General features: G+C 44.6%; 4 protein-coding genes across 4 annotated transcripts; 2 read left to right on the top strand and 2 right to left on the bottom strand.

Moving 5' to 3' along the window:
• The first annotated feature begins 4,363 nt into the window (after positions 1 to 4,363).
• LOC100274472 (uncharacterized) lies at positions 4,364 to 8,762 on the top strand. Its single transcript, NM_001148831.1, has 10 exons — positions 4,364 to 4,470; positions 4,562 to 4,772; positions 5,063 to 5,156; positions 5,240 to 5,343; positions 5,997 to 6,245; positions 6,341 to 6,454; positions 6,695 to 6,778; positions 7,205 to 7,375; positions 8,165 to 8,278; positions 8,358 to 8,762. The coding sequence occupies exons 1-10, from the start codon at positions 4,367 to 4,369 to the stop codon at positions 8,496 to 8,498; spliced, it is 1,386 nt and encodes a 461-aa protein (NP_001142303.1). The 5' UTR covers positions 4,364 to 4,366; the 3' UTR covers positions 8,499 to 8,762.
• A 1,087-nt stretch (positions 8,763 to 9,849) lies between these two features.
• On the bottom strand, positions 9,850 to 12,372 carry LOC100276536 (uncharacterized). Its single transcript, NM_001150300.2, has 2 exons — positions 12,094 to 12,372; positions 9,850 to 10,516 (listed from the first exon to the last, which is right to left on the bottom strand). Exon 2 carries the CDS (start codon positions 10,495 to 10,497, stop codon positions 10,198 to 10,200), a length of 300 nt encoding a protein of 99 aa, NP_001143772.1. The 5' UTR covers positions 10,498 to 10,516; positions 12,094 to 12,372; the 3' UTR covers positions 9,850 to 10,197.
• On the top strand, positions 11,954 to 13,995 carry LOC103637145 (uncharacterized). Its single transcript, XM_008659399.2, has 3 exons — positions 11,954 to 12,203; positions 12,666 to 13,386; positions 13,655 to 13,995. The coding sequence occupies exons 1-3, from the start codon at positions 11,954 to 11,956 to the stop codon at positions 13,908 to 13,910; spliced, it is 1,227 nt and encodes a 408-aa protein (XP_008657621.1). The 3' UTR covers positions 13,911 to 13,995.
• Positions 13,996 to 21,803: 7,808 nt separating this feature from the next.
• LOC100286041 (uncharacterized) lies at positions 21,804 to 23,050 on the bottom strand. The gene is made up of 3 exons (XM_008658034.4): positions 22,612 to 23,050; positions 22,394 to 22,430; positions 21,804 to 22,286 (listed from the first exon to the last, which is right to left on the bottom strand). Exons 1-3 carry the CDS (start codon positions 23,011 to 23,013, stop codon positions 22,105 to 22,107), a joined length of 621 nt encoding a protein of 206 aa, XP_008656256.3. The 5' UTR covers positions 23,014 to 23,050; the 3' UTR covers positions 21,804 to 22,104.
• Between the last annotated feature and the right edge of the window lie 1,779 nt (positions 23,051 to 24,829).

Raw genomic sequence — 24,829 nt, forward strand, 5'->3', positions numbered from 1 at the left:
TTTCTCGGCCATGACCATTTGATCAATGGATCAAAATGAATAGAATGGAGGTGCCCCCAGCCCAAATAGACAAAGGGACTATAAATGTACCATGGATTCGTCGTCGTGCCATTCCACATTTGAGTAGAACAATATACCAACGATGAATAAACAGGTGGAAAGTACTCTGGTCTCATAGGATGAACAGGCGATGCTTGTCGTGTCGCCTTTTGGGTCGTTTTGTTCGGCCGTTTCGTTTTAGCAGGTGACCGGGGTTTCTTCGTTGACCGATCATGTGGAACAGTCTTTTTGCTAGCATTTTTGGAGAGCAACTGATCAAAACTAGAGTCGGCTTTGATCAGCCGACTATATGTGATTCGCCCTTGCGTCTCTTTCCTTGCTCCGTGTAGAGGCTGACGCCTTCGGTCATAGGTGGGTTGTCCGGCTGGGTTAGCCGGACCGTTTGTCTGAGCATCGGACCGTCCGCATGTAGGTGTCGGACCATCTGTGATGCTCGGGCCACGCTGATGTGTTTGGTTCATTAATTGTGCCTGCCCCCCGGCGCCTTCGGACTTTTTAGCCTTCTCGTCCGAAGCCTTTCGAGCAGTGACCTTTTGCGATATAATTGACATGCGAGGATCGCCAATGACGATGTCCTTGCCTTTGCCTTTATCGGCCATTTCGGGCCGAACTAAGATCTTTTTGCATGTGAGTTCTATTGTATTAACAGGAAAAGGTTGTGTGTCTACTTGCATCTCCTGAAAAGCCAATCGGCCCTCATTTATGGCCGATTGTATCTGTCGACGAAAAATATTACAATCATTGGTGGCATGAGAAAAAGAATTATGCCACTTACAATAAGCACGCCTTTTTAATTCATCAGGAGGAGGAATAGTATGAGTTAATTTAATGTTGCCATTTTTTAGTAACTCGTCAAATATTTTATCGCATTTGGCAACATTAAAAGTAAACTTAACTTCTTCTTGTTGATTCTTTCGAATCGACTGTAAAGCAGAACATGCTGAAGGCTTAGCCTGTCCTGGCCAAACCAGTTCGGCGGTGTATACATCTGTGGATTCATCGTCTGAATTATCGTATCTCACTAGATGCATCTTATGGCTAGTTGATTTTGATGTTTCCTTACTTCGGCTTTCACAGGTCATAGCCCGCTGGTGCAAGTGCACTAGCAAAAAGAATTGGGTGACATCTAATTTTTCTCTTAAGTAAGGTCGCAACCCATTGAAAGCTAGCCCTGTTAGTTGTTTTTCTGCGACATGGATCTGAAAGCATCGGTTTCTAGTGTCCCAGAACCTCTGGATATAGTCATTAACCGATTCTTCAGGCCCCTGTCGGACTAAGGCTAAGTCAGCCAATTCTAATTCATGTTCTCCCGAGAAGATGTGTTCATGAAATTTCTGCTCTAATTCTTCCCAAGAGTTAATAGAGTTTGGTGGCAAAGCTGCGTACCATGCGAATGCAGTATCAGTAAGGGACAACGAGAATAAACAAACACGGTAGGCTTCCCCATCAGCCAATTCTCCCAAGTGTGCTATGAATTGGCTTATATGTTCGTGTGTGCTTTTCCCACCTTCACCGGAAAATTTAGAAAAGTCTGGTATTCTAGTTCCCTGTGGATACGACACGGTGTCGAATCGGTGGCTATAAGGCTTCCGATATGATTGCCCTGTACCTGACACACTAACACCGAGTTTGTCCCTGAACACCCCAGCTACTTCGTCTTTGATCCTCTCCGCCATGTCTGGCGACCATCCATTGAGTTTGTGGGTGGAAATCTCAGGTTGCCTGACATCACTCTGTCGGCTTTCCTCCCAGGGATGTTTGAGGTGTGTGTTAGGTGTCCTATTAATGTCACCAGCTCATGCCCTATACCTCTCATGCTCTCTTGTGGCCGAACAGTATTCAGCCCTATGTCCATGAGGTGGTATGGTATGATTATAATGTGTTGCTGGTGGGGCACCATAATGTTGCTGCGATGAATGTGGAAACTGTGCATATTGCGCAGCTCTCGGCTCTGCGTACGCATATCCGGACGGCCCGGTGTAAGAGGCCGGATGGTCTGCGACCTGGCCAAACGGTCTGAAGGTATATCTGGAATGTCCAGCCATATAAGGTGCTACGTGGGTAGTCTCGTACCCAGACCGTTTGTCGTAAAGAACTGGACGGTCCGCGATCGGTCCGAATGGTCCAGGGCTGTACCCGGACGGATCGATCATATATGGCGCGACTTGGGCAGTGTGCACGTGGACTCGTGTAGAGTCGGATGGTCCGGCGTAATACGTCGGCCGGTTCATGCCATATCCGGACGGTCCGACGTAAGATGGCGGACGGTCTGCAACATATCCGGACGGTCCAGCGTGATGCGCTGGACGGTCCGTGATGGGGCCGAATTGTTCGGGGTTGTACCCTGATGGTCCGGCCATGTACGGTGCGATCTGTGTGTTTTGTGTGCGGGTCTGCATCGGGTCGGACGGTCCGGCGAAACACGTCGGACGGTCCGCGGTATAACCGGACCGTCTAAGATGATGCTCGGACGGTCCGGTCGTGTCCAGTACCTGCCGCGTGCCTAGTGGTTGCGGCTGTGATGGTGGCACGAAAGCGTGCATCGGCATACCATATGATGGTTGGGTCAAAGGTGACCCATTTATAGCCGATGTGTTTGACGCGGGTGGTTCTGTATTAGACTCTCGTGATGGAAAGCTAGGAGCAGCTGATTTCTCGTATGCACGTAAATGCATTTTAACATATTCATCTACATATTGCTTTAACTGATCTCCTCGTTGATCCATGAAAGTCGTAAGAGATAGATCTGGAGTACTTACAGCGGGACCCTGAAGTGGAGGTAGGAGAGATTTCATATCGATCTCCCCTTGACGGATGATCTTCTGGTGGCGATCCACCGTGAAGTGTGACAAGTACTTTTCTGCCGCCTCCTTGCGCCGTTCGGAGAGTTTATGCAGCAGTTCCGCCTCTTCCTTGTCGTGTTGTTCGTTCCATTGCCGCATCACCTCCTTCTCATCGCGCATTACGAGGTCTTCAAAGGGTCTTTGGTCATCAGCCGGGAGCGCCTCCATGGCCGGCTTGATGATGTTGGTGGTGGAGATCTTGGTGTGATCCTTAGAACCGGCCATCTATGGGCCGATTTTTAGCAGGTCTAGACACCTATTCCCCAGCGGAGTCGCCAAAAGTATGTTGACACCTTTTTCGGGCGCCAAACACTGCGTGAGAACCGATGGCGGTGCCCTCTGCAGAGGCGCGGACGGTAGTCCGCGACCTGGTACAGGGGCTGGCGTTCCATGTCTGACGGCCGTACGGTCCGCGTGTGCGCAGGGGCGACGAAGGTCACTGGCGGCGCCTGGATCTCGCTCCCGGGAGGGACCCCGTCGGGGAGGAGAGATCCTAGGGGTTGTCTAGGCTCGGGCCGGCTGACCTAGACTCCTCTAATCGGCGTAGAGTCGAAGAGAGGCGAAGAATTTGGGGATCGAGAGGCTAAACTAGAACTAGACTATAACTACTCCTAATTGTGCTGGAAATAAATGCGAAATAGAAGTGATATTGATTCGATTGTTGGGGGTTCAATCGGTCGTAGCCCTTCATCTATATAAAGGGGGAGGTCTGGATCCGCTTCGAACTGATTTTCGAGTCAATCCCACGGTTTTAGGTAACAAATCCCGCGAGAAACTAGGAACCCTAACTGTCTCTGCGCACACGCGGACCGTCCGCACCGCCACCGCGGACCGTCCGGCCTCAGGGCCGGACCGTCCGTGTGACTCTTTTTGATCTCCAACATAGCGATATCAAAATTGATGCTGGGCAAGTTTAAGGTCTTAATTAAAACCTCTAACGCTAATAGTTAGTTGTAGAGGTTCAAACCCACTCAAACTAATGTTCCAGCTAATTGTTAGTTAACTCACAATTTACAATTAGTTAGCTCAACTTATATAATAATTTGTTAGTTAACTAACTATTAAATTTAAAGGTTTCAAATAGTACCTAAATGAAGCGAATTTGGATGCTCTCACCAGTTTCGTAAAAGATTCCAAGGTGATTCGACTATAGGAAATTTAGAAAGAGATCAATTGTTCAGACTTGACAATTGATCTTTGGGCATGAAATTATTTTTACTTAGATCACCATAGACTTTTAGATGTTGGAGTCGAGCGAACCAAACAAGTTTTTGACACCAACCCAGCAGCAGCAGGCGCAGCCAGGAGCGGAGGAGCCAGCACTTGCTTTCCAGCGGCGATCCCCACCTACCACCCCCACCTTCCCGCTTACCAAGCGGAGCAGTATAACGCAGGGGCTTGGTCCAGCGACTTCTCAGAAACGCGCCACCAGCCAACGAGCAAGGGCCGCAGCCGGAGCTCCAATGGCCTCCTTCTCCTCCCTCTCTGCCTCCTCCTCCACCTCCACCCCGTCCTTCAACCTCCCCGCAAAAACCTCCGCTGGCACAGGCTCCCTGTCATTCCACAGGTGAGCGCCTGACCGGCAGCAATCTGCCAACCTTCCTTTCTCGCGTCGTCGGCGTCGGTCAGTAAAGGCTGCTCGTGTCTTCGATTGGCAGGGCGAGGGAGTCGCAGAAGTCCAGGGCCAGGATGGTGACGGTGCGGGCGGAGGCGGTTGACACGACCATCAGCCCGCGGGTGAATGCGCTCAGGCCGTCCAAGACCATGGCCATCACCGACCAGGCCACGGCGCTGCGACAGGCCGGCGTGCCAGTCATCGGACTCGCCGCTGGGGAGCCCGACTTCGACACGCCAGCCGTGATCGCCGAGGTGAGAATTGAGAGCGCCCTTCTTAACTGGTTGGTTTGCGAAGGGAGGGGTGCACGGGGAGAGAGAGGGGGAAAACAACAGGAACGAACAGCTGTGTTAGGTAAAAGTGCTAGCCAGTTTAATTGCAAATACCTTCACGACGACTTTGTTTCGCCGGTTCATGTAGCAATATTTTCGTTTGGATCATAGCAACTCTGAATCTCAGGGCAGAGCCCAGAGCAATGTTTGCTAACATTAGTAGCAGCTGTAGGAAGTTAGGTTGAATATCTTCCTTTGTTGCTTGGATCCAGGCTGGGATAAATGCCATCAGAGATGGGGCCACAAGATACACGCCTAATGCTGGAACTCTGGAGCTGAGGAAGGCTATCTGCAAAAAGCTTGAGGGTGTGTGCGGACGGATTCCTCATTCCCTAATTTGTCAGATTGGTTAAGAAATTTAACGACTATTGCTGGCTTTTGATATGCAGAGGAGAATGGTCTATCATACTCCGCCGATCAGGTGCTAGTAAGCAATGGAGCCAAGCAGTGCATTACACAAGCAGTACTCGCTGTCTGCTCACCTGGCGATGAAGTAAAGCTCTCTTATCTCTACCTAGTTCTTTAGGAGGAATTTTCTTACTCCATGTCAATTGTTTAGGTATCCACGATAAGAGCAGCATATGCTTATCTATTGCAGATAATTAGTTACTAATTAGACACATCATTACTCTTGATACTGCAAATTCTACAGCTAGCTAATTGCTTCAGCTTATGAATATCCAAATCCATTATGGTCCTTGCCTGTATCTAGTTTCTGCTAGTGCAAAAGAAGTTATTCCCATAATTTGAGAATTCTGCTAATTCCAACTTCTACACTGTGAATATATATAGCTTAGGTTGAATCAAACAAACCATGTAAGAATTGTGTCCACATACTGTTATTATATCTGCTTGAAATTTACGATGAATGATCTTACATTCTCACATAGTTACATAATAACATTAATATTTGAAATGTCCATAAAAGTAGCAGCATTGGATCCTTCTGCCTTGATGTACTTTAGGGAGGTGGTTGTGGAAGGAATCTTTAGGAGCCTAGATGGCGGATTTATTCTTCTTAGTTTTAATGCAGTATGTGTAGCTTAATCCAGATGAAATAAAACTGTTATACATCCGTGGTGCTTATTGTTCTGGAACATTCTGCATTTTGTTCTCCAAAAATAATGGATTGATATCTTGTTGTAGGTTTTGATACCTGCACCATATTGGGTCAGCTACCCTGAGATGGCTAGACTGGCTGGTGCAACGCCAGTTATTCTCCCTACAAGCATATCAGACAATTACCTGCTAAGGCCAGAGTCACTTGCCTCAGTGATCAATGAAAATTCAAGGATCTTGATTCTCTGCTCTCCATCTAATCCAACAGGGTCTGTGTATCCTAAGGAGTTGCTTGAGGAGATTGCTGCTATAGTCAGAAAGCACCCTAGACTCCTAGTTAGCACTATGATCTTATTATATTCAATTCAATTCAATTATTTTAGACTCCACCTTGATTAATGATGTACCATGTTATTATCGTTTCCTTCCAGGTTTTATCCGATGAGATCTATGAGCATATTATCTATCAACCTGCTAAACACACAAGCTTTGCTTCATTGCCTGGAATGTGGGAAAGAACGTTAACTGTGAATGGATTTTCTAAGGTTGTTAGCTGGCTGTTATTTTTATTTGCTTTTTGTGGGTGAATCTAAAGGGATGTAAGGGTCCTTCTGTAATAGCACATAAGGCCTGAACTTTTCAGAAAATAATTTAGTGGCATATGAAACTTGAATACATGATAAGTGAAGAAGCAGATTTCACTGTTCATTGCATTATGCTATAATCAAGACCATATGCATGTCCAACTAATATTTTGAATATCTAAATGATCTGTATTCTTGTAGGCTTTTGCTATGACTGGTTGGAGACTTGGATACTTAGCTGCCCCTAAACATTTTGTCGCGGCCTGTGGAAAGATCCAAAGCCAGGTGGGTACTCGTTAAAAATGATATGCATTTAAATATTAGCTGATTTTATTCTTACTCTCTTTGTCCACATACTTACAATTGCAGGCTATAACTAATTTTTGCTTGTTTTTTTTGTGACAATGCTAATCTTATAAAATGAAGGGTCATCTCACAAAAGAACCTTATTTCTTTATTATGTTTACATTCTGACTTTCAGCACGAGAATATATTTATTTTTATGTTTAGTTAACCAATACATTAACATACTAACGTAATATTGCCAACCATCTCTATTAATTAAAATGACTGCAACCTCTATCATGCAGCTCTCATTGTGAATAATGCTGTGTCTTTATGGCATAATCTTGGGATCTTGTAAACACTGACTTGAAATTCTTGAATTAGTTATCACACTGGGCCCTGATGCTAGTGCCTTGTTTACTTCAGTATACCTCTGGAGCCAGTAGTATATCACAGAAGGCAGGGCTTGCAGCTTTGAACCTAGGTTATGCTGGTGGTGAAGCAGTATCAACCATGGTGAAAGCATTCCAGGAGCGTCGTGATTACCTTGTAAGAAGCTTTAGGGAGCTGCCAGGTGTCAAGATATCGGAACCTCAGGTATGTTCAGGGCCGTTCCTGACTTTTTAGGGGCCCAGTGCAAAATTCGATATGGTGGGCCCATCCACACACAAATATATATAATTATACATACAATATTGAATATTTAACGTATAAAAATTATTATGCACCTTTTAATGTTTATAAGATAACAAATGTAAAATATAGCCAAAAACACTTACTTCTCATCTGATATTATTAAAAATATCTTCTAACATTTTGTGATACGAAGTCATCCCTTATATCGTTGAGATCAATTTCATACAACAACTTTTTTCGATATATAGAATCGTCAAGTCATTTAACCTCTCTTAAGTTATGTTTGACCATAAATAGTCCACAAAAACATTTCAATTTTAAAAAGCTTCTGTTTGACGATGCAACTATCATGTGTATAGTAAATAATACTCTGTCTATATCAAAATAAAATTTGTTTGCTTCTTTAGTGGATTTATCATCATCTAGTTGAATATAAACATAAAAATATATAGCAAAAATAAATACTATTTTGAAACGAACGGAGTATTCGATAAGTCATTGAGACATTAGTTTAACAATCTAAATGAGACTGATTGATAGCGTATCGCTCATTGCGTATTTGTGTCTAGAATAGATAGGTTTAATAGGAAAAAGTGCTAGCGTCTGGTACTTAGGGGCCCTCTGATTTTGGGGGCCTGGTGCGGCCGCACCTTGGGCACCCCTACAGGAACGGCCCTGGGTATGTTCACAGTACATATTGAGAATATATAACATACACCAGGAAAGTATCTAAAGCTCTCAAGTTTACAGGGAGCCTTCTATTTATTCATCGACTTCAGCTCGTACTATGGGTCTGAGGTGGAAGGTTTTGGTACCATCAAGGACTCTGAGTCCCTCTGTCTGTTCCTGTTGGAGAAGGCACAGGTAAGAAGTTACTTCAATTTTGGGAACATCAGTATAAGATACAAGAACATTATAGTGCTTATTGTTGATTGCATTATAGGTTGCGCTTGTCCCTGGGGATGCATTTGGCGATGACAAGGGTGTTCGCATTTCATATGCTGCAGCTATGTCGACACTGCAAACTGCAATGGGAAAGATAAAAGAAGCGATGGCTCTGCTCAGGCCCCCTGTTGCCGTTTAACAAAACCAACGTATCGCTAATCAGTTGTGGACCAAAGGCTTCTGCAATGCACTATCATATTAAATACATTCAGTTGACATGATCTATCTTCTTCCCTTTATGGAAAAAAATGTTGCTGCTGTCATTTGGCTTTGGTTTGTATCTGAAGATTTATATGTACTTGCTATAATATAGATGAACTGTGCAACGCTTTTTTTACCTGCAAGAATAGAAATGGTAAACATGACTTTATTTTGACAATTTGAGTCGTGAATGTTTCATATTATTTGTGGAGTTTTTTACTTGTTTGAAGCGATAAGGAATTTCTCATGTAGAAGTGCGTCCATTTATGTAGTTCATATATCTTATTATGGAGAATACAAGAAAGAAACCATGAACATAATCTATGAAATAAATTAGGACTCGTTTGGTTGCCATGGTGATTGTAGATGATTAGGGTCATATAATCTCTTGCTAGTCATTGGTTGCTTGGGATTGGACGGGAATGGGTGATTTTTGACTAGCAAGGGATTATGGGCATGTTTGGTTTATGGCTAAATGTGTCACACTTTGTCTAATGTTAGTCGTTTGAATTAAATAACTAACCTTATGTAGAAAAGTTAGGCAAAGTGTGGCAATTGAGGTAATGAACCAAACATGCCCTATATATCCCTTAATCCCCATGCAACCAAACAATCTCTCAGGCTTTGTGGCTTTGTTCGTTTAATCCCTAATCCATGGGATTAAGGAGGATTGGAGTGTTTTGAAGGGGATTTTGAGTTGTAGGGAATTCAATCCGCTCTCAATCCCCGTGGACTTGATAAAAACGAACAGGGCTTTATTTGGAAACTTAAATTCTCTATAGGATTGAAGGGAGGAATAAACTAATTTTCTCCTCAATCTCTTCTAATCCTAGAAAAGCTTTAAGGGAGGAATGAACTAATTTTCTTCTCAATCTCCTCTAATCCTAGAAAAGCTTTGAGTTTTCAAACTAACCCTGCAAAACAAAAATGAAACAAGTTTTATCAAGTATCGCCATGCGCTTACATGAACATCAAGATTTGAATCGAGAACTACAGGTGAACAAAATTGTACTGCCCGGCTCTTATCAATCCCCAGGTTAGTGGAGATGCAATGTAAACTGCCTGATAAGACAGCAGGTGTCCACTCCTTTCGTGTTTGATGATCAAATCTGGAGAAGATTCCCATGGCACATCTTCATTCATGTTTTCAGAACCGTTCAGGAAGTCCAGCTCAAAGGCTTTGTTTCTGCCTTCATTTGTGCCAAGTAACCATACAGGGTTAAAACAGAGAATACGGACCCAATATGTTAAACCTGACATAGTGTAGACCTAGAAAGATCAATTGCAATGCACCAAAACATCACTTCCGTTTTCAATATCAGATCGAGGTCAGAAGTTGGATTCGTTCATAATAATATACATAAAGGTACATGTCAACTTATACATATTTGAAAATAGGAAAAGACACTTAAACATTTATCCTAGCTACATAGATACGCGAGCATATATAACTGCAACAATCCAGATATCGCTCCTGAAAGATATTATCCCTCTCGAGCATTTCCTCGTCTAAGTCATTAAGTATATAGTAATGGACTTCCAGACGTCTACTATGAAAAGAAATATATATCAAATGAAGGAATCTCCTCCCTGATAAATAGAGCACAAAGCCCAGCTGACAACTGTTGAAGGTTACCCTAATTTGCGACAATTACTTCGTCAAAGTTCCAATCTCTAACAAGGTCCCTGGACACAGCACGGCTGCGTTGAAGTCGAGGAGTGCCCTCCGTGCCAACTTGACCACTCACAATGGGTGGAAAGGGGGTCACTTTCGATGTCCCAGCACTAGTAGAAGTTCCAGCTGGTGTTACTCTTCGAGCTAAGCAGGCCACAGCAGCTCCACATCGGCTTTCCTCCTCTGAACTTGACACCGAGTAGCTTCTAAGAGAGTGTGAGGAGCTGCTCATGCCATGGCATACAAGACAAGCAAGACTCATGGTTGTTGTGTTGCTGCTACTGCAATTCATTATAAACAATAATTTAACAATTTATCAGAATGTATAGGAAATTCCATGCTGCCAAGGCATATAGAAAAAATGGTGTTGACGTGGCACCAAAGTAGCAAAAAAAAAAAAGATCCCAATACAACTTTCTGACCGAATTTAAATAATCTTAATCTCACAGTGCATAGAGTAAACAAACTTCTACCAGCATTGCTAATTCATTCAGTAATAACTGGTGGCAACAAACATAAGGCATGAGCTTTGCCCATTTTTTCTCATTTGTTTATAATGAAATGGAAAGTCAATAAATAACTACTCCCTCCCTTCTTTTTTACATGTCACATTAGGTTTGTCCTAAGTCAAACATTAGTATCTTTGACCATTCATTTCAAAAAAAATCCTTATAGTTTTACAGCACATTATATATTATGAAAATATTTTCATAGTGAATCTTAAAATATAAATCTTATATCATGAACCTAAATATTTTTTTTGAAATCGATGGTAAAGATACAAATGTTTGACTTAGGACAAACCTACGACATGTAAATAAAAATGAAGTACCATGCTGCATATCATCATCAATGCCCAACAAGCCAATGCATCTGCTGAACTGTGGAGAAAACGGTGGTCCAAGTCACAGAAATTCATAGGTGTGCAGGTTGCAAAATTTGATTGGCAATCACTAAGATTTATGTTCAGGGCTCAAATTTGCACAACCCAAAAGCACATTTAACACAATACTTTATGCAACTGTGAACCAAATATAAGGGCATGTGTAAGCATTTACAGTATGTACATGTTGGTAAATATTAATGACAAGGGTTAAATCTTCTTAAGACAATATTCTTCAATGTTCAGATTTATACAACCAAGAAGCATATATTACTACGAAATAAGATGTGAGGCTAATTTAAAGGAATAACAGATCTACTATGTGCATTCTGGCAATGACAAGGGCAAGCTGAACCCCTGGAGTGTCACCACATCCAATGAACGAAACCATCTATGGCAATGGATATGTTGAACTTTTAACAGTGTTTTGCTAAATGATTTATAAATTTTATTGGAGTCGGCTTATCCCGACAAACCTAGCTAAATTCGCCTATGAGAAGCAAGGACCGAGTTCTCATTTCTCAATCCCAGTGGTGGACCCAGTATAGGACATGGATATACACATATAAACCCAATATTTTCGCAAACTCCGAAGTTTCATGCATGTAGTCAGATCCAAACACAGATAGCGCATCTCCAACAGAATACTCAAAGCATCCCCAATACCAAAAAAACAGCAGGGAACTGAGAGGGCTCCAACAGATTAATCATTCAATTCAATACCCAATACCTAAATTTTCGACTTAGGTAAATACTCAAACCCAACCTCCTCAGATGGAGGGGATGCATCCCCTCAACTATAGCGAGTCTCCATCTATAGCCCCATTTACCTCAAATGAAGGGATGCATCCCCTCCCCTATCCGGCGGTTGGTTGTAGAGGGAGGAAATCTCCGGCGGCGAGGTCGCCCACCGCACAAACGCGACCCGCCGGAGCCCCCATACGACGTAAGAGAGAGAGGGAGGAAGAAGAGCACCTGCGACGAGCTGGGGGTGGCTTGGGCGGATATGGACGGCGAGCTCGCCTACAGATCCTCGCCGGGGAGAACGCGATGTGGCGACGATTTGGTTGACGAGGACCACCGCCGTGTGCTTCACGCAGGGCTACCGCAGAGGAAGGAACGGCGCTGGCGGGAAAAGAGGGTAGGGGGTGGAACGCCGTCGGGCCGAGAAGAGGGCTGGAGATGTGGTAGGAGAGAGGAAGAGGGAGAGGGAGAGGGAGAGATAGAGGGGGAGGAAGAGATCGGGGAAACCCGAGGAGGGAAGGAAAGGAAAGGAGAAGAGGAGGGAAAAGAGAAAATAATTTAGACATTAACTACTGTTATCAGCAAAACAAACAAATAAATTTAGGATCTTTTAGAATACAGGAGATATATAAAAATTACAGAAATAAATTTATTTTTTATTAGAAAAAAAACACAGGAATCCCACGTTCACGAAAAAGCCTCAGCACCATGTATTTGATTATAAGGCCACCATGTGTTTGATTATAAGGCTATTTCTAGCCGCTTATTCATTATCTCTACTAATAATTAAGAGTGCAGTGTAGACTGCCCCCGCCATCCCTTACCTCCGTGGATCCCGCGCGCACCCGGCCGCCCACCCCCACTCCTCCGCGGATCCCGCGCGCACCCGGCCGCCCACCCCACTCCGCATCGATTCCCACCGCGAATTCAGCCGCCATGCCGCTCCCGATCCCCTGCACCCGCCATCGACTGCTCCCCTTGCCCCCGCCTCGCCCCTCCAACCGCCACACCCGCCTCGGACGGAAACGGCCTCGGCCCCGGCCCCGACCCCGGTGTCTTCCTATCGCCGCGCGCGCTCTCGCAGCTCGACGAGCTCGCGGCCTTCCGCTACGAGCACGCCTTCCCGCACGGTCTCCTCACCGTGTGCGCCCTCTCGCGCGGCCCCGACGACGACGCCATGGCCGAGGCGCTCGTCCGCCTCCTCCTTCTCCGAGACCGTGCGCTGGGCCCGGCCCAGCGGTACGCGCAGCTCCTCACGTTCGTCATCCGCAGGTACCTCCACGACCGTCGCGGGCTCGCGCCGCACGCCGCGGTGCTCATGGGGTTCTACCGCCCCACCGACGTCGGCGCCGGCAACGCCAACGCCGCCCCGGAGTACGACAAAGGGGAGGGTGGGGATGAAGGGGAGATGGCGTGCACCGCGGAGGTGTCGTTTGACGCGGTGGGCGCACCAGGGGCCCCGCCCACTCCGCCGCTCAACTTCCCCTACATCTGTAACATGACTGTGAAGACGCCACTGAGAAGGTATTCTGGGTTGAGCAACCACTTTGAATATTTCTTGTGGAAAAATAAGTTTGATGCATGAGTGGATTGCAAATGTTTCATCCTTGTATGGAGAAACATTCTCGTCACATCCGAAATAAAAGCAACTTGTGTTTATATGAAGGATCAGTCGCCATTAAGACGATTCTATTGATCTGTTCTCAGTCACTGTTGGTTCAATGCATATCAAGTAGTGTATTCATTACATCATGTTTAAAATATGTCGACTGTAATGTTTTTGAACTATCAGGAGAGGAATTGGAAAGCAACTTCTTAAGGCATGCAAAGATCTGGTTTTCAAGATGAATGACAAAAGACGTGTATACCTTCACTATAGAATAATTGACCGAGTCCCATTCAACATGTACACGAAAGCTGGATACAGTATTATCCAGACTGACAGTATATTGGTCTGGCTGAGCCTTCAAAAGCGCAAGTACTTGATGAGCAAGGAATTACCCCAAGCTCCTGTTGTTAGTGAGACTTCAACCAAAAACTTTGAGTGATAATATTTGACAAGCTGAATGTGCCACGGGACCAACAGGTACACATAAAAGTAGATTTTTGTGTATAATGGGGGTTCTGTTTACCACACATCTCCACTATTGTATAGTTTGTGATGAAATCAACTGTCATTCATTAATTGGCCGTCGCCAGATGTTTTAACAAAAAATGAGTTGATAGTGCTTTTAACCTATGTACGTATTCAATATTATAGCCTACGGACTCACTAATTTCATGAGGATTAATTGACAATTTAAGTGTTGTAAAATATTTGATGGTTCAGTGTAATAACTCATATGGCCAGTAATCAGAAATGGCTTCAGCTTCCACATCCAACTCACTAATTGGATGCTTATGATTCAACGTGTGTTGCTGTTTTATGTGTGAATTACTGAATTGTATGAACTTTCTGTTGATTCTGTTTTATGTGGTGTAGGATTGTTCAGGGGCGGGAGGTAGGGGCCCGCGGCTGATTCCCCTGCTCAATCCCTGAACAATCCCGGCCCCGAGCTAGCCGCAAAAAACCGCCATCCTCTGAGCACCTTAGTTCCCCTACTCAATCCCCTGAACAATCCCGCACCACTTCATTGCCTCGCCCCGTCCTAGAGGAAGGACGAAGAAGTGCGAGCTTGCCCCGCCACCGGATAGGAATGATATCTGCTAATTGCTCAATCGCGCAGGCCTCGACCAAGGTATGATCTTCATGCTCAGGGATTTTTGTTTGAGGTGCTTGGTTGTTTCCTTTCTATGGATGTTCTGTGAATGCTTGTAAGCTGGTAACCCCAGAAATACTCATGTTAAGCTTTCAATATAAGCTGGACCGTTTGGTCCTTGGTCTAAAAAGATTAAAGTCAATGAGTTATTTCTTCTTTGTGCACCTCCTCTTCGTGTATCAGTGGTGACGCCGCAATGACAAAAGATGGATAAAGTAGTATTAGAAGGGAACAAGAATTCATGGACTCAAATTGATACCTCATCCCAGATACCAGTATTTCTATCCCTAAGATGCCAGAAAAAATAGAAATGTCAGAAAGGCGTTGATGTTAAAAATAGTAGAACATAATGAAAACAGAAAATAAAGAAAAAAACCTTGTTGTTGCAAAATAAGTAAAAACAAATACACTACTTTGACTGGTTACATAAGTGCAAGAGAAACAAAAGTTGGTAATTAGTTCTAATTATTTGTCAAAGATTACTTGAAAGGTTAGAAAAGATTCAGATATTGCAGCAGTCTTCAGTGTAGGGTTTCTGACCTTAGTTACTGAATAGTTTGGGAACTCAAAACATGTGATACATCTTAGGAGGCCAAAGATCAACCAATGAAGAATGTAGCTTTATCAAACAGAAATCATCAACTACCTTATTGGGCACATCCAATCCCATCCTTCAACATATTGTGTAGCAACATCTTTTCCAATCTAAAATGACCACATTGACATTTGTAGTAGTGCATCAGTAGTCCCTTTAACTAACGATATTCCTTTTTTAAATAGTAGTTATGAGACCAAATAAATATTGCAATTAGCAGTTGCACTTTAAATTGCAATATATACTTCCCAAAATGTACTTCAAATAGTAAAGCATATCCCAAACTGCCCAGCAAGGGCAGATCCAAAATTGACATGGCAGCTGGGCCTCTTCTAATAGGACCAACTTCTTATTTTATTTGCTAAATATGTATTAATTTGTTGTGGGTTTGCTACTATTCATTAGAACTTACAAACAACGAAATATGGCCTCCAAAACAGAGTATATGCAAGCCATTGTGTGTTTTTACCTATGCTTTCAGCACATGTGATGCAGGTAGCATATCAGATAAAAGTATATATTACAATTCAAGTAAGGTGATACTATGTAGCTCCTAAAGTGTAGTACCATCGGAGGGAAAACACATTGGCAACTAAGCAACACAAGTCTTGTTTGAGCTTTGCTAAAAAAATAAGCACAAGGCAATCCAAATCTGCACAATACAATAGGAGCTGTAAAATCACTAGAAGCAGATAAGTAGAAACAGCAAAGGTAACTTTACCTAAGTTTCTACAGACTTTAGTGGCCTTAAAATCACTAGAAGCTGGCAGATCTGCTGATAGTTTAGGACTCCTAGACGCCAAGTACTTTTGAAAGTTCTGAAGAAAAAGATCCCTTTCTTGCTCTGTTGTCAGAACATAACTTATTTTAATAATGTGTTGTGAATAAATTTAAACTCATAACATGTAGAAATAGTCTACCTTCACATATGTTTGGAATAATAACATGCAAATTTGCTATTATTTTCACTACGCATGATGTTCTTGTCTGTGCATATGCCATTGAAGGCACACTAGGGCGAAAAGGGCAAGAATAGTTAGCTTTAGCTTCAGTCAACATATTATCAGAAGCTAATAGTGCCACCTCAGATGCACCAAAAGGATCATAATCTAGACTTGCATCTTCCTCAATTGTTGGTAAGTTGACAGCGCACCAACTCGAAACAAATTCATCGTGAGGAGCAGCTATAATCTGGATTAAAAATGGAACCTACACAATTTATGAACAAAAAAGTTGAAGCAAGACATTATTTTGGCTTAAAACACATCCAGTTGCTAAGGAAAATACAACAATTGTGCTTCTGTGTGCTTCCCATGTGAGTTCCTGTTGTCCTGTTAGAGACGTATTTGCCTATCATTTTTATCTAGGTTCGGCAATATACAATGACTTATCAGTATCGCTAAAAAAGATTAGATTAATGTACGGTTATCGACATATTTGCCTATTATTAAAAATTGTAAGACATCACAATTTTAATTGAGGTTGCATCAATAAACAGGTTGATGTAGACCAATATGGTTTGTGTGTGGTTTACATGTTTTAAATATAAATATACGTGGGCAACTAGCACATCTAAATGTCAAACAAATCCCTTTTGATCTTTGAGCTTACAAGTTTCTACGATAAAAAAGTAATTTGATTACCAAGCAACTACTAACTTTATGTATGCCAGACCTCTGAACTGAATGTTATTTAAGTCTTTTGTGTGCATTGAGATATTAAGTTTATACAATTTGTATGCCTGTATTCTACTATACCTGATTACATGTTCATGTCATACATCTTAGGACCTGGCAATCTATTTTGACCTGTATTGCTCTTCTTGTTTATAGGCACATGATGTTTCAGTGATTTTGAATTTTAGTGAGAATTGTACACCAGAATTTTTGACGCCTTAACTGGATGGAATCGTGAATAAATTACTTATTCTTCTTCAGGTACGCAATTACTTGTGTTGAATTAGGTTTCAGGTTGCTTCAAATATATTTGTTATCGTGGTTAGTAAATAATGCTAACTGCTCATGTTCATATTCTAGAATGGCAAGCAAATGGTGCACGGGAGAGCATTGACAGCTCTAGCGTCAGTAGCAGATTCATCACATGCGTTGTTCACTTGGGAGTTTTATGCATAATGGATCTCTGTTATTTTGCATCATGGCCTCATGGGGTTGTCGTATTGTTGTTGCGCTTTCTAACTTACTCATAATAACAACTTTATATATCATTGTCGGGGACCATAATTAGGGGTACCCTCAAGACGCCTAATTCTCAGCTGATAACCCCCATCAGCATAAAGCTGCAGAGGCCTGATGGGTACGATTAAGTCAGGGATCAGTCCATACGAGCGACTCGATCACGCCTCGCCCGAGCCTAGCCTCGGACAAGGGCAGCCGACCCCGAGGGATTTCCGTCTCGCCCGAGGCCCCCCTCCAACGGCGGACACATCTCCGGCTCGCCCGAGGCCTTGCCTTCGCTAAGAAGCAACCCTGACTAAATCGCCGCGCCGACCGACCGAGTCACAGGAGCATTTAACGCAAAGGTGGCCTGACACCTTTATCCTGACGCGCGCCCCCCGGCAGAGCCGAAGTGACCGCCGTCACTTCGCCGCTCCACTGACCGGTCTGACAAAAGGACAGCGCCGCCTGCGCCACTCCGACTGCAGTGCCACTTGACGGAGTGGGACTGACAGGCAGTCAGGCCCTGCCAAAGGCACCATAGGAAGCTCCGCTCCGCCCGACCCAGGGCTCGGGCTCGGGCTAAGCCCCGGAAGACGGCGAACTCCGCTCCGCCCGACCCAGGGCTCGGACTCGGGCTAAGCCCCGGAAGACGGCGAACTCCGCTCCGCCTGACCCAGGGCTCGGACTCGGGCTAAGCCCCGGAAGACGGCGAACTCCGCTCCACCCGACCCAGGGCTCGGACTCGGGCTAAGCCCCGGAAGACGGCGAACTCCGCTCCGCCCGACCCAGGGCTCGGACTCGGGCTAAGCCCCGGAAGACGGCAAACTCCGCTCCGCCCGACCCAGGGCTCGGACTCGGGCTAAGTCCCGGAAGACGGCGAACTCCGCTCCGCCCGACCCAGGGCTCGGACTCGGGCTAAGTCCCGGAAGACGGCGAACTCCGCTCCGCCCGACCCCAGGGCTCGGACTCAGGCTCAGCCCCAGAAGACTACGAACTCCGCTTCACCCGACCCCAGGGCTCGGACTCCGCCCTGGCCTCTGCCGAACGACCTCCGCCTCGCCCGACCCAGGGGCTCGGCCTCGGCCTCGGCCAAGGAAGACAGACTCGACCTCGGCTTCGGAGGAGCCTCCACGACGCCCAATCTAGGGCGCAGGCCAGCCACGTCAGCAGGAAGCGCCATCATCACTCTACCCCGAGCCGACTCGGGCCGCAGAGAACAAGACTGATGTCCCATCTAGCTAGCTCTGCCAGATAGGCAATGATGGCGCCCCGCAAGCTCTGTGACGTCAGCGGCTCTCAGCTCTCTTACGGAAGCAGGAGGACGTCAGCAAGGACTCAACCGCTCCGACAGCTGTCCCTCCGCCAGGCTCCGCCGCTCCTCCGACAGCCACGACACCACACCAGCTGGGTGCCAAGATCTCTCCGGCTGCCACATTGGCATGTACTTAGGGCGCTAGCTCTCCCCCGCTAGACACGTAGCACTCTGCTACACCCCCATTGTACACCTGGATCCTCTCCTTACGCCTATAAAAGGAAGGACCAGGGCCTTCTTAGAGAAGGTTGGCCGCGCGGGGACGAGGACGAGACATGCGCTCTCTTGGGGCCGCTCGCTTCCCTCACCCGCGTGGACGCTTGTAACCCCCTACTGCAAGCGCACCCGACCTGGGCGCGGGACGAACACGAAGGTCGCGGGATTTCCACCTCTCTCACGCCCGTCTCCGGCCACCTCGCTTCCCCCCTTCGCGCTCGCCCACGCGCTCGACCCATCTGGGCTGGGGCACGCGGCACATTCACTCGTCGGCTTAGGGACCCCCCGGTCTCGAAACGCCGACAATCATATACATTGTTTTTTTGTTTGTCTATCTGATCATAAGTTTGTAGCAATAACTTTTTTGTTTGTCCATTTACATGGGGCAGCAGGCTGCTGCGCTCTTGGGAGAGCAGCCCGTCTACCACACCGTACATCGTTCCATTGGCTGCGGGGCCGCCATGCCCCCAGTGGTGCTGCCCGACAAGTAGGCTGGGTATTTGGGGGATTATCGGCGAAGCATCATGGCTCCCGACGAAGCTGGGGCTGCGACCAGCGCGCTGGACGTTGCTGGGGGGCCACCTGATGCTGACGGCGGCTGCTGCCTAGGGGCAGCGGCGGAGCTTATGATCGTCGAGATCTTTGATATCAGATTGGTAGGAGCTGCGTTTCCTATGCTGACGATATGTTTCCGTTGCAACGCACGGGCACCCACCTAGTAATATTTATATTTAAATTTTATTTTATAAATAGTGTACTCTACAATATAAAATAGTATTTTGAAAGATCGTATAGATAAACTACTCATACGGTCAAGAGGAGCGAACGTGCAATGGGACAGGATCCTTTATTAGCCCTAGTAGGGTGTATCTAACGTCAATTCGTAATTAACTCTAGACACCTCAGTGACTGCGACACATTAGCTTTCTTTTTATAGATTTTTGTTGCAAATGTTCATTCAGAGAAAAAAATCATCAAACACATAAATATAAAATAAATTTATGTAGTCCCTAAAGAAAATTAAAAATTACATTACTTAAAAGATTACACAATGTATAGGTCAAATTAAAATAAAAATTACACATTGCATAATACATAAAACTTACATTACTTAAAAATACACACTCATAAAAAATAAAATCTAATTTTTATAGTACAAATCTCAAATATATCCCATTAAATCATTTTAAAGTTGATCATGTATCGGGCTGTATCGAGTGCAACCTCATGCTGAAGGATGACTTCAAAGCTCATCGGTTCTTCGGGGGTGATGGTTGGTGTTGCAACAGGGGACTCGACTGTATTATAGTTGTTCATGTCATCCTTAATGATTATATTGTGTAGAATGATACATGTATGCATGATCACGCTGAGTATCTAGTGAAAAAAAACGATCTGGGGTTGTGAGAATATGAAATCAAGCCTTGAACACCCAAAATGGCCTCATCATGTCCTTCTGTGCGTCCTTCAACGTGAAATGTTTTCACGAGCACTAGCCACAGAAGGTAGATGCCATCGTCGAGGTAATACCCATGGTTATACCCGTGCCCATTCAACGCGAAGTTTATATTTGGTGCTTCACCCTTGAGTGCATCAGCGAACAACGGTGATTGGTTGAACTTGTTCACGTCGTTGTTCGATCCTACCATCCAAAAAACATGTTAGATCCGCAAGTCATACGCGGCAATCGCCTTGAGCATGATGATCGGTGACTTAATGTCCTCCTTGTGAACTGTCCTCCCCATCCAATAGGACAGTTCCTCCGCTTCCAATATATACATGCCATCTATACTCTCTATGGTACTAGGAAATCCTCTTTCCTCCCACTTAGCTAACAGCAACACAGACAACTCTACTTCGGTCATGTTGATATCCGAGATAGACACAATAACAATTTTTATTCGAACGGAACGAGCGTGAGAGGAGTATAATAAGGAGGTGTAAGGTGTTAGAGAAATTCCACGTGTGAGTTTATGGGAATGAACTCAAACACTATTTATAGATCAGATTTCGAAATATTTTTATTTTTTTTTAAAAAAATAAAAATTTTAAAATAGTGCGTACTAATCAGAACGTATCGCATGGCACCAAGTAGACTATACCGATCAATTAGGCCGGTATCGACCGATTAATAATACAGACTGGCACGGGACCAACACGTACGGTCAAAATATCGATTCTGGCGCCCGGCTGGTCAGCAGCCTAGACGACCGTGCATGCCTCTACCTACCGATGTTGGAGCTGTGACTGGCGATACCGACCGATGCCACGTACGGGGATGAACGGCGGTAACGCCGCCGAGCGCTGAATCAAGCCAAACCGCTAATCTGCCACGTGCAGCGCAGCTAGCGTTCCACGTTGCATGGCCATGGCTGGCTTTTGCCTGCTCCAGTGCTCCTGGATCGGCCTGCCTGCCTGCCACGATTGTAATCGACTGATGGAAGCGCCCTGAACTGAACTGTAGTGTGCGCGGTGGTCGCGTCGCATCATGTCGATCGATCCCACACACACATGCAGCAAGCGTACAAGGCGCCCGTGTACCACCAGCAGCGAGCTTTAATTTTTTTCTCGTGGGGCGTGCCAAGGAAAATGCCACTGGAACGCCGCACTATGCGCGAGTAGTACACGCACACAAGTGCTGCTGCTTCAAGTTACCATGCATGCATGCATGCTGTCACTAACTCACTATTGTATCAGCTAGCGTCAGCGTCAGCCAGCCAAACATCACATATATATATATACTATTATATAAGGGCATGTACAGTGGGTATTTTAAGTTGTGTCTTACGGTGTGTCTAGGGGGGTGAATGTAAAAAAACTCAAGACACGTATCTTGACGAAGACACAGTGTCTTAGCTCTATGTTCGAGACAGGAGACTATCTGATTGGTCACTTTAATTTATTGAATACTCTGATTGGTACAATGAATATCGTAAGACACATGTTTTAGACATGACCACTGTATTGTGTTGTGTTTTAGTTGTATCTTGTACTTGGAGTACCGTGCAGCCGTATCTGGGTTGTACATGCCCTAATATGTTCATTTATTTATTCATGCATGCACGCGCACAATATAATGAACCAACAAGGTAGTAGAGCAGCAGCAGCTAGGTACTCTTATATATATGTAGGTATCATGTCTTTTTGGCAAAGCTGCTGATGCTGGGAACCACGGTGGATGGATCACGGGCACTTGTGCTGGCCGTCGTGGGTCTTCATGTTGGCGTAGCAGGGGCAGACGTCCTCGTTGCCGGAGGTGCCCGGCGGGACGCAGCCGCAGCGCTGGCAGCAGGTGCCGCACGCCCTCAGGCACATCTTGGGCCGTCCCGACTTGCTGCACCGGTACGAGCAGCTCGCGCCGCAGTCTGCATGCGTTCACCACTCATTACACGTAACGTAACGTAACGTAACGTAACGTACGTCAATATATACTGTGATGATCGGGCATGCATGTGCAGCTAGCAGGGCTTACCGATGGCGTCAGCCTGTCCATGGGGAGAAGTAGTGGTCTGCACACAACAGCTAGCCAAGATATTAGAACAACAACCATTGCAGGAACCAAAACCAACAAACAAGTCAACTATAGCTAGCACGAATGCATGCATATATGTACCATGCATCGATCGATCAGAGAAGCTAGAGCTAGCGCTTTATATATAGTTAAACGATCTCGACCGTGTCTGCTCTCACCTCCACGAGGAGCAGCAGGACGACGAGCGAGAGCGAGAAGAGCAGCCTGCTGCTCGCCTTGGCCATGCTGGAAGAAGGTTGGCCTCTTGCCTGCTTAATTCCTTGCACGAGAGAGGCCAGAGATCGACACGGGCCGGTGGTATGGTTGGTTGCTCTACTGTGGCTTGCGCGAGAGAGAGGCGAGTAGAGACTGGCTCTGGCTGCTGGCGCGCGCGCGGAAGCCAATTTATAGGCCGACCACCAGGCGACCAGCAGCCCGGCCGGCGCGGTTGGAGAGGATTCCGGGCGACGCACACTCGCACGGTGGGGGCGGCACGCTTGCTGTGTGCACGCACGACACGAGCTAGCTGAGCGCGCGTACGCACGCCGTTGGCGTGGTTCCGTTCCGTGTTGTTGCTTCATCTCTCTGATCACCGAACGTTGCGACAGTGCTGCGAAACCAACTGAACCGTCTCACTCGCCCATCGTCCGCTATTTAAGAGCAATTGTAATTGTCGCCACACTTGATCAAGCTAGAGTGATGTCGACACTTACCATTAGGGTGTACGGTGTAGCAATCAAACTAAGGTCGGCCGGTCTCGATAGAGAATTTCATGACACAGTTGCTAAGATTAACACATCAATTTTTTTATAATTGACAAGATAAACAAGAGGCCTGCGGTAGGGGAAATGATCCCGGGATCCGGGACTACCGGAATCGCTTTTTTGCCGAGTGTCATTTTACACTCGGCAAACATTTTATCGATAAAGGATTCTTTGCCGAGTATTTTTTTTGGATACTCGACAAATACTTTGTCGAGTGTCGAAAAGCACTCGGCAAATTAAGAATTGAAAAAAAAACAAAAAAAACAGCAAAACATTTTTAAAATTATAGAAACAACTCTCTCCAAAACCACTATCTATTTACCATACCCATCGCCCTAATCATTTTTCACTATTATTTTGAATCAAATTTACATATTTTGTAAATGGTGAGATTCGAACTCGTAACCTCTCTCTGACGCATACCCTTATCTATCACTACACTACTACATCAATTATGTCTATATTACGTTTTCATTCCTCGTGTATTATAACCAACCGAGAGTAATTTGATTATTTAATGCACTAAATAAATTCATTTGAAAATATGACCAACTATAAAGTTGCATAACTTTTCGAGATCTACAAAATTTATTTTGATAGTTTCTACATCCGAGGCCGTTTACAAATTTTGAATTTCAAATTTGAAAACTTTACACGAATTATTTAATGATAAGATGATTTCAAATAAAAAATTATCAATTACAAAGTTTCATTACATTTGAAAATCTACAACTTTTAGTTTGCTGATTTTTCTATCCGAGGTAGTACGAAAAAAAATCAAATTTTAAAATTCAAACATAGTTTTGCATGACAAAATGATTTCAAACCAAAACATTGTCAACTACAAAGTTTCATAACTCTTCAATACCTACAACTTTCATGTAGGTGGTTTTTTCTTTCGAGGTCGTTTTCAAAATACAAATTTTTAATTTTTTAAATTCAGACGTAGTTTTCGTTGACAATATGACTTCAAATGAAAAAGTTGTCAACTACAAAATTCTATAACTTCTCAAGATCTACAAAGTTTATTTTGGTTGTTTGGTCATTTGTTCATCTCACATGATGGTTCTAACAATATGCATAAAACTTATACATCTCTCTCGTAGTTTCATAAACTACGAGAGAGATATAGGTTGTATGAAAAAATTATTTTTATTTTGTCATATGAAGAAATGTTCAAAATATAAATTGTACATCATGATGAGTTATAAATACATACATTTAACAGAATTAATCATATATAATAACATATTATTTACATATATTAAGACAACAAAATTTATTTATCAATTCACAAGATAATATCATATTAATACAAATATGAAATGATTACATGAAATAACAGTTGGTTCACATGATAGTACACAAACATAGATATGAAATTATAATTAGGAGCTGTTAGTGTAATGGCCGCCTCATTAAAAACCTTCTTAGGTAAAAACTCACACCTCGTGAGAAAACCCTAAGAAGGAAAAAAGAGTGCAGCCCACCTCCAAAGTTTATAGGTTCATTACAGTCCATTACAATGTACTGATCATTAGTTCAATACAACTCATAAAACATAAGACTAGTAGGTTGCAAGACTAAGCATTTTCATTATCCCTAACTGATTGTGTTGCTGGATCATCAAGCC

The sequence above is a fragment of the Zea mays genome, chromosome 8 (assembly GCF_902167145.1).
Source record: "Zea mays cultivar B73 chromosome 8, Zm-B73-REFERENCE-NAM-5.0, whole genome shotgun sequence".
Classification (NCBI taxonomy): Eukaryota; Viridiplantae; Streptophyta; class Magnoliopsida; order Poales; family Poaceae; genus Zea; species Zea mays.

Coding starts and splice junctions, on each gene's coding strand:
- LOC100274472 (NM_001148831.1), top strand. CDS start 4,367: ATGGCCTCCTTCTCCTCCCTCTCTGCCTCCTCCTCCACCTCCACCCCG. Junction 4,471..4,561: donor GGCTCCCTGTCATTCCACAG/GTGAGCGCCTGA, acceptor TTCGATTGGCAG/GGCGAGGGAGTCGCAGAAGT. Junction 6,779..7,204: donor GTGGAAAGATCCAAAGCCAG/GTGGGTACTCGT, acceptor TGTTTACTTCAG/TATACCTCTGGAGCCAGTAG.
- LOC100276536 (NM_001150300.2), bottom strand. CDS start 10,497: ATGAGTCTTGCTTGTCTTGTATGCCATGGCATGAGCAGCTCCTCACAC.
- LOC103637145 (XM_008659399.2), top strand. CDS start 11,954: ATGAAGGGATGCATCCCCTCCCCTATCCGGCGGTTGGTTGTAGAGGGA. Junction 12,204..12,665: donor GGTTGACGAGGACCACCGCC/GTGTGCTTCACG, acceptor AGTGCAGTGTAG/ACTGCCCCCGCCATCCCTTA. Junction 13,387..13,654: donor GTGAAGACGCCACTGAGAAG/GTATTCTGGGTT, acceptor TTGAACTATCAG/GAGAGGAATTGGAAAGCAAC.
- LOC100286041 (XM_008658034.4), bottom strand. CDS start 23,013: ATGAAGCAACAACACGGAACGGAACCACGCCAACGGCGTGCGTACGCG. Junction 22,431..22,611: donor TCCTGCTGCTCCTCGTGGAG/GTGAGAGCAGAC, acceptor TGTTGTGTGCAG/ACCACTACTTCTCCCCATGG. Junction 22,287..22,393: donor TGGACAGGCTGACGCCATCG/GTAAGCCCTGCT, acceptor GAACGCATGCAG/ACTGCGGCGCGAGCTGCTCG.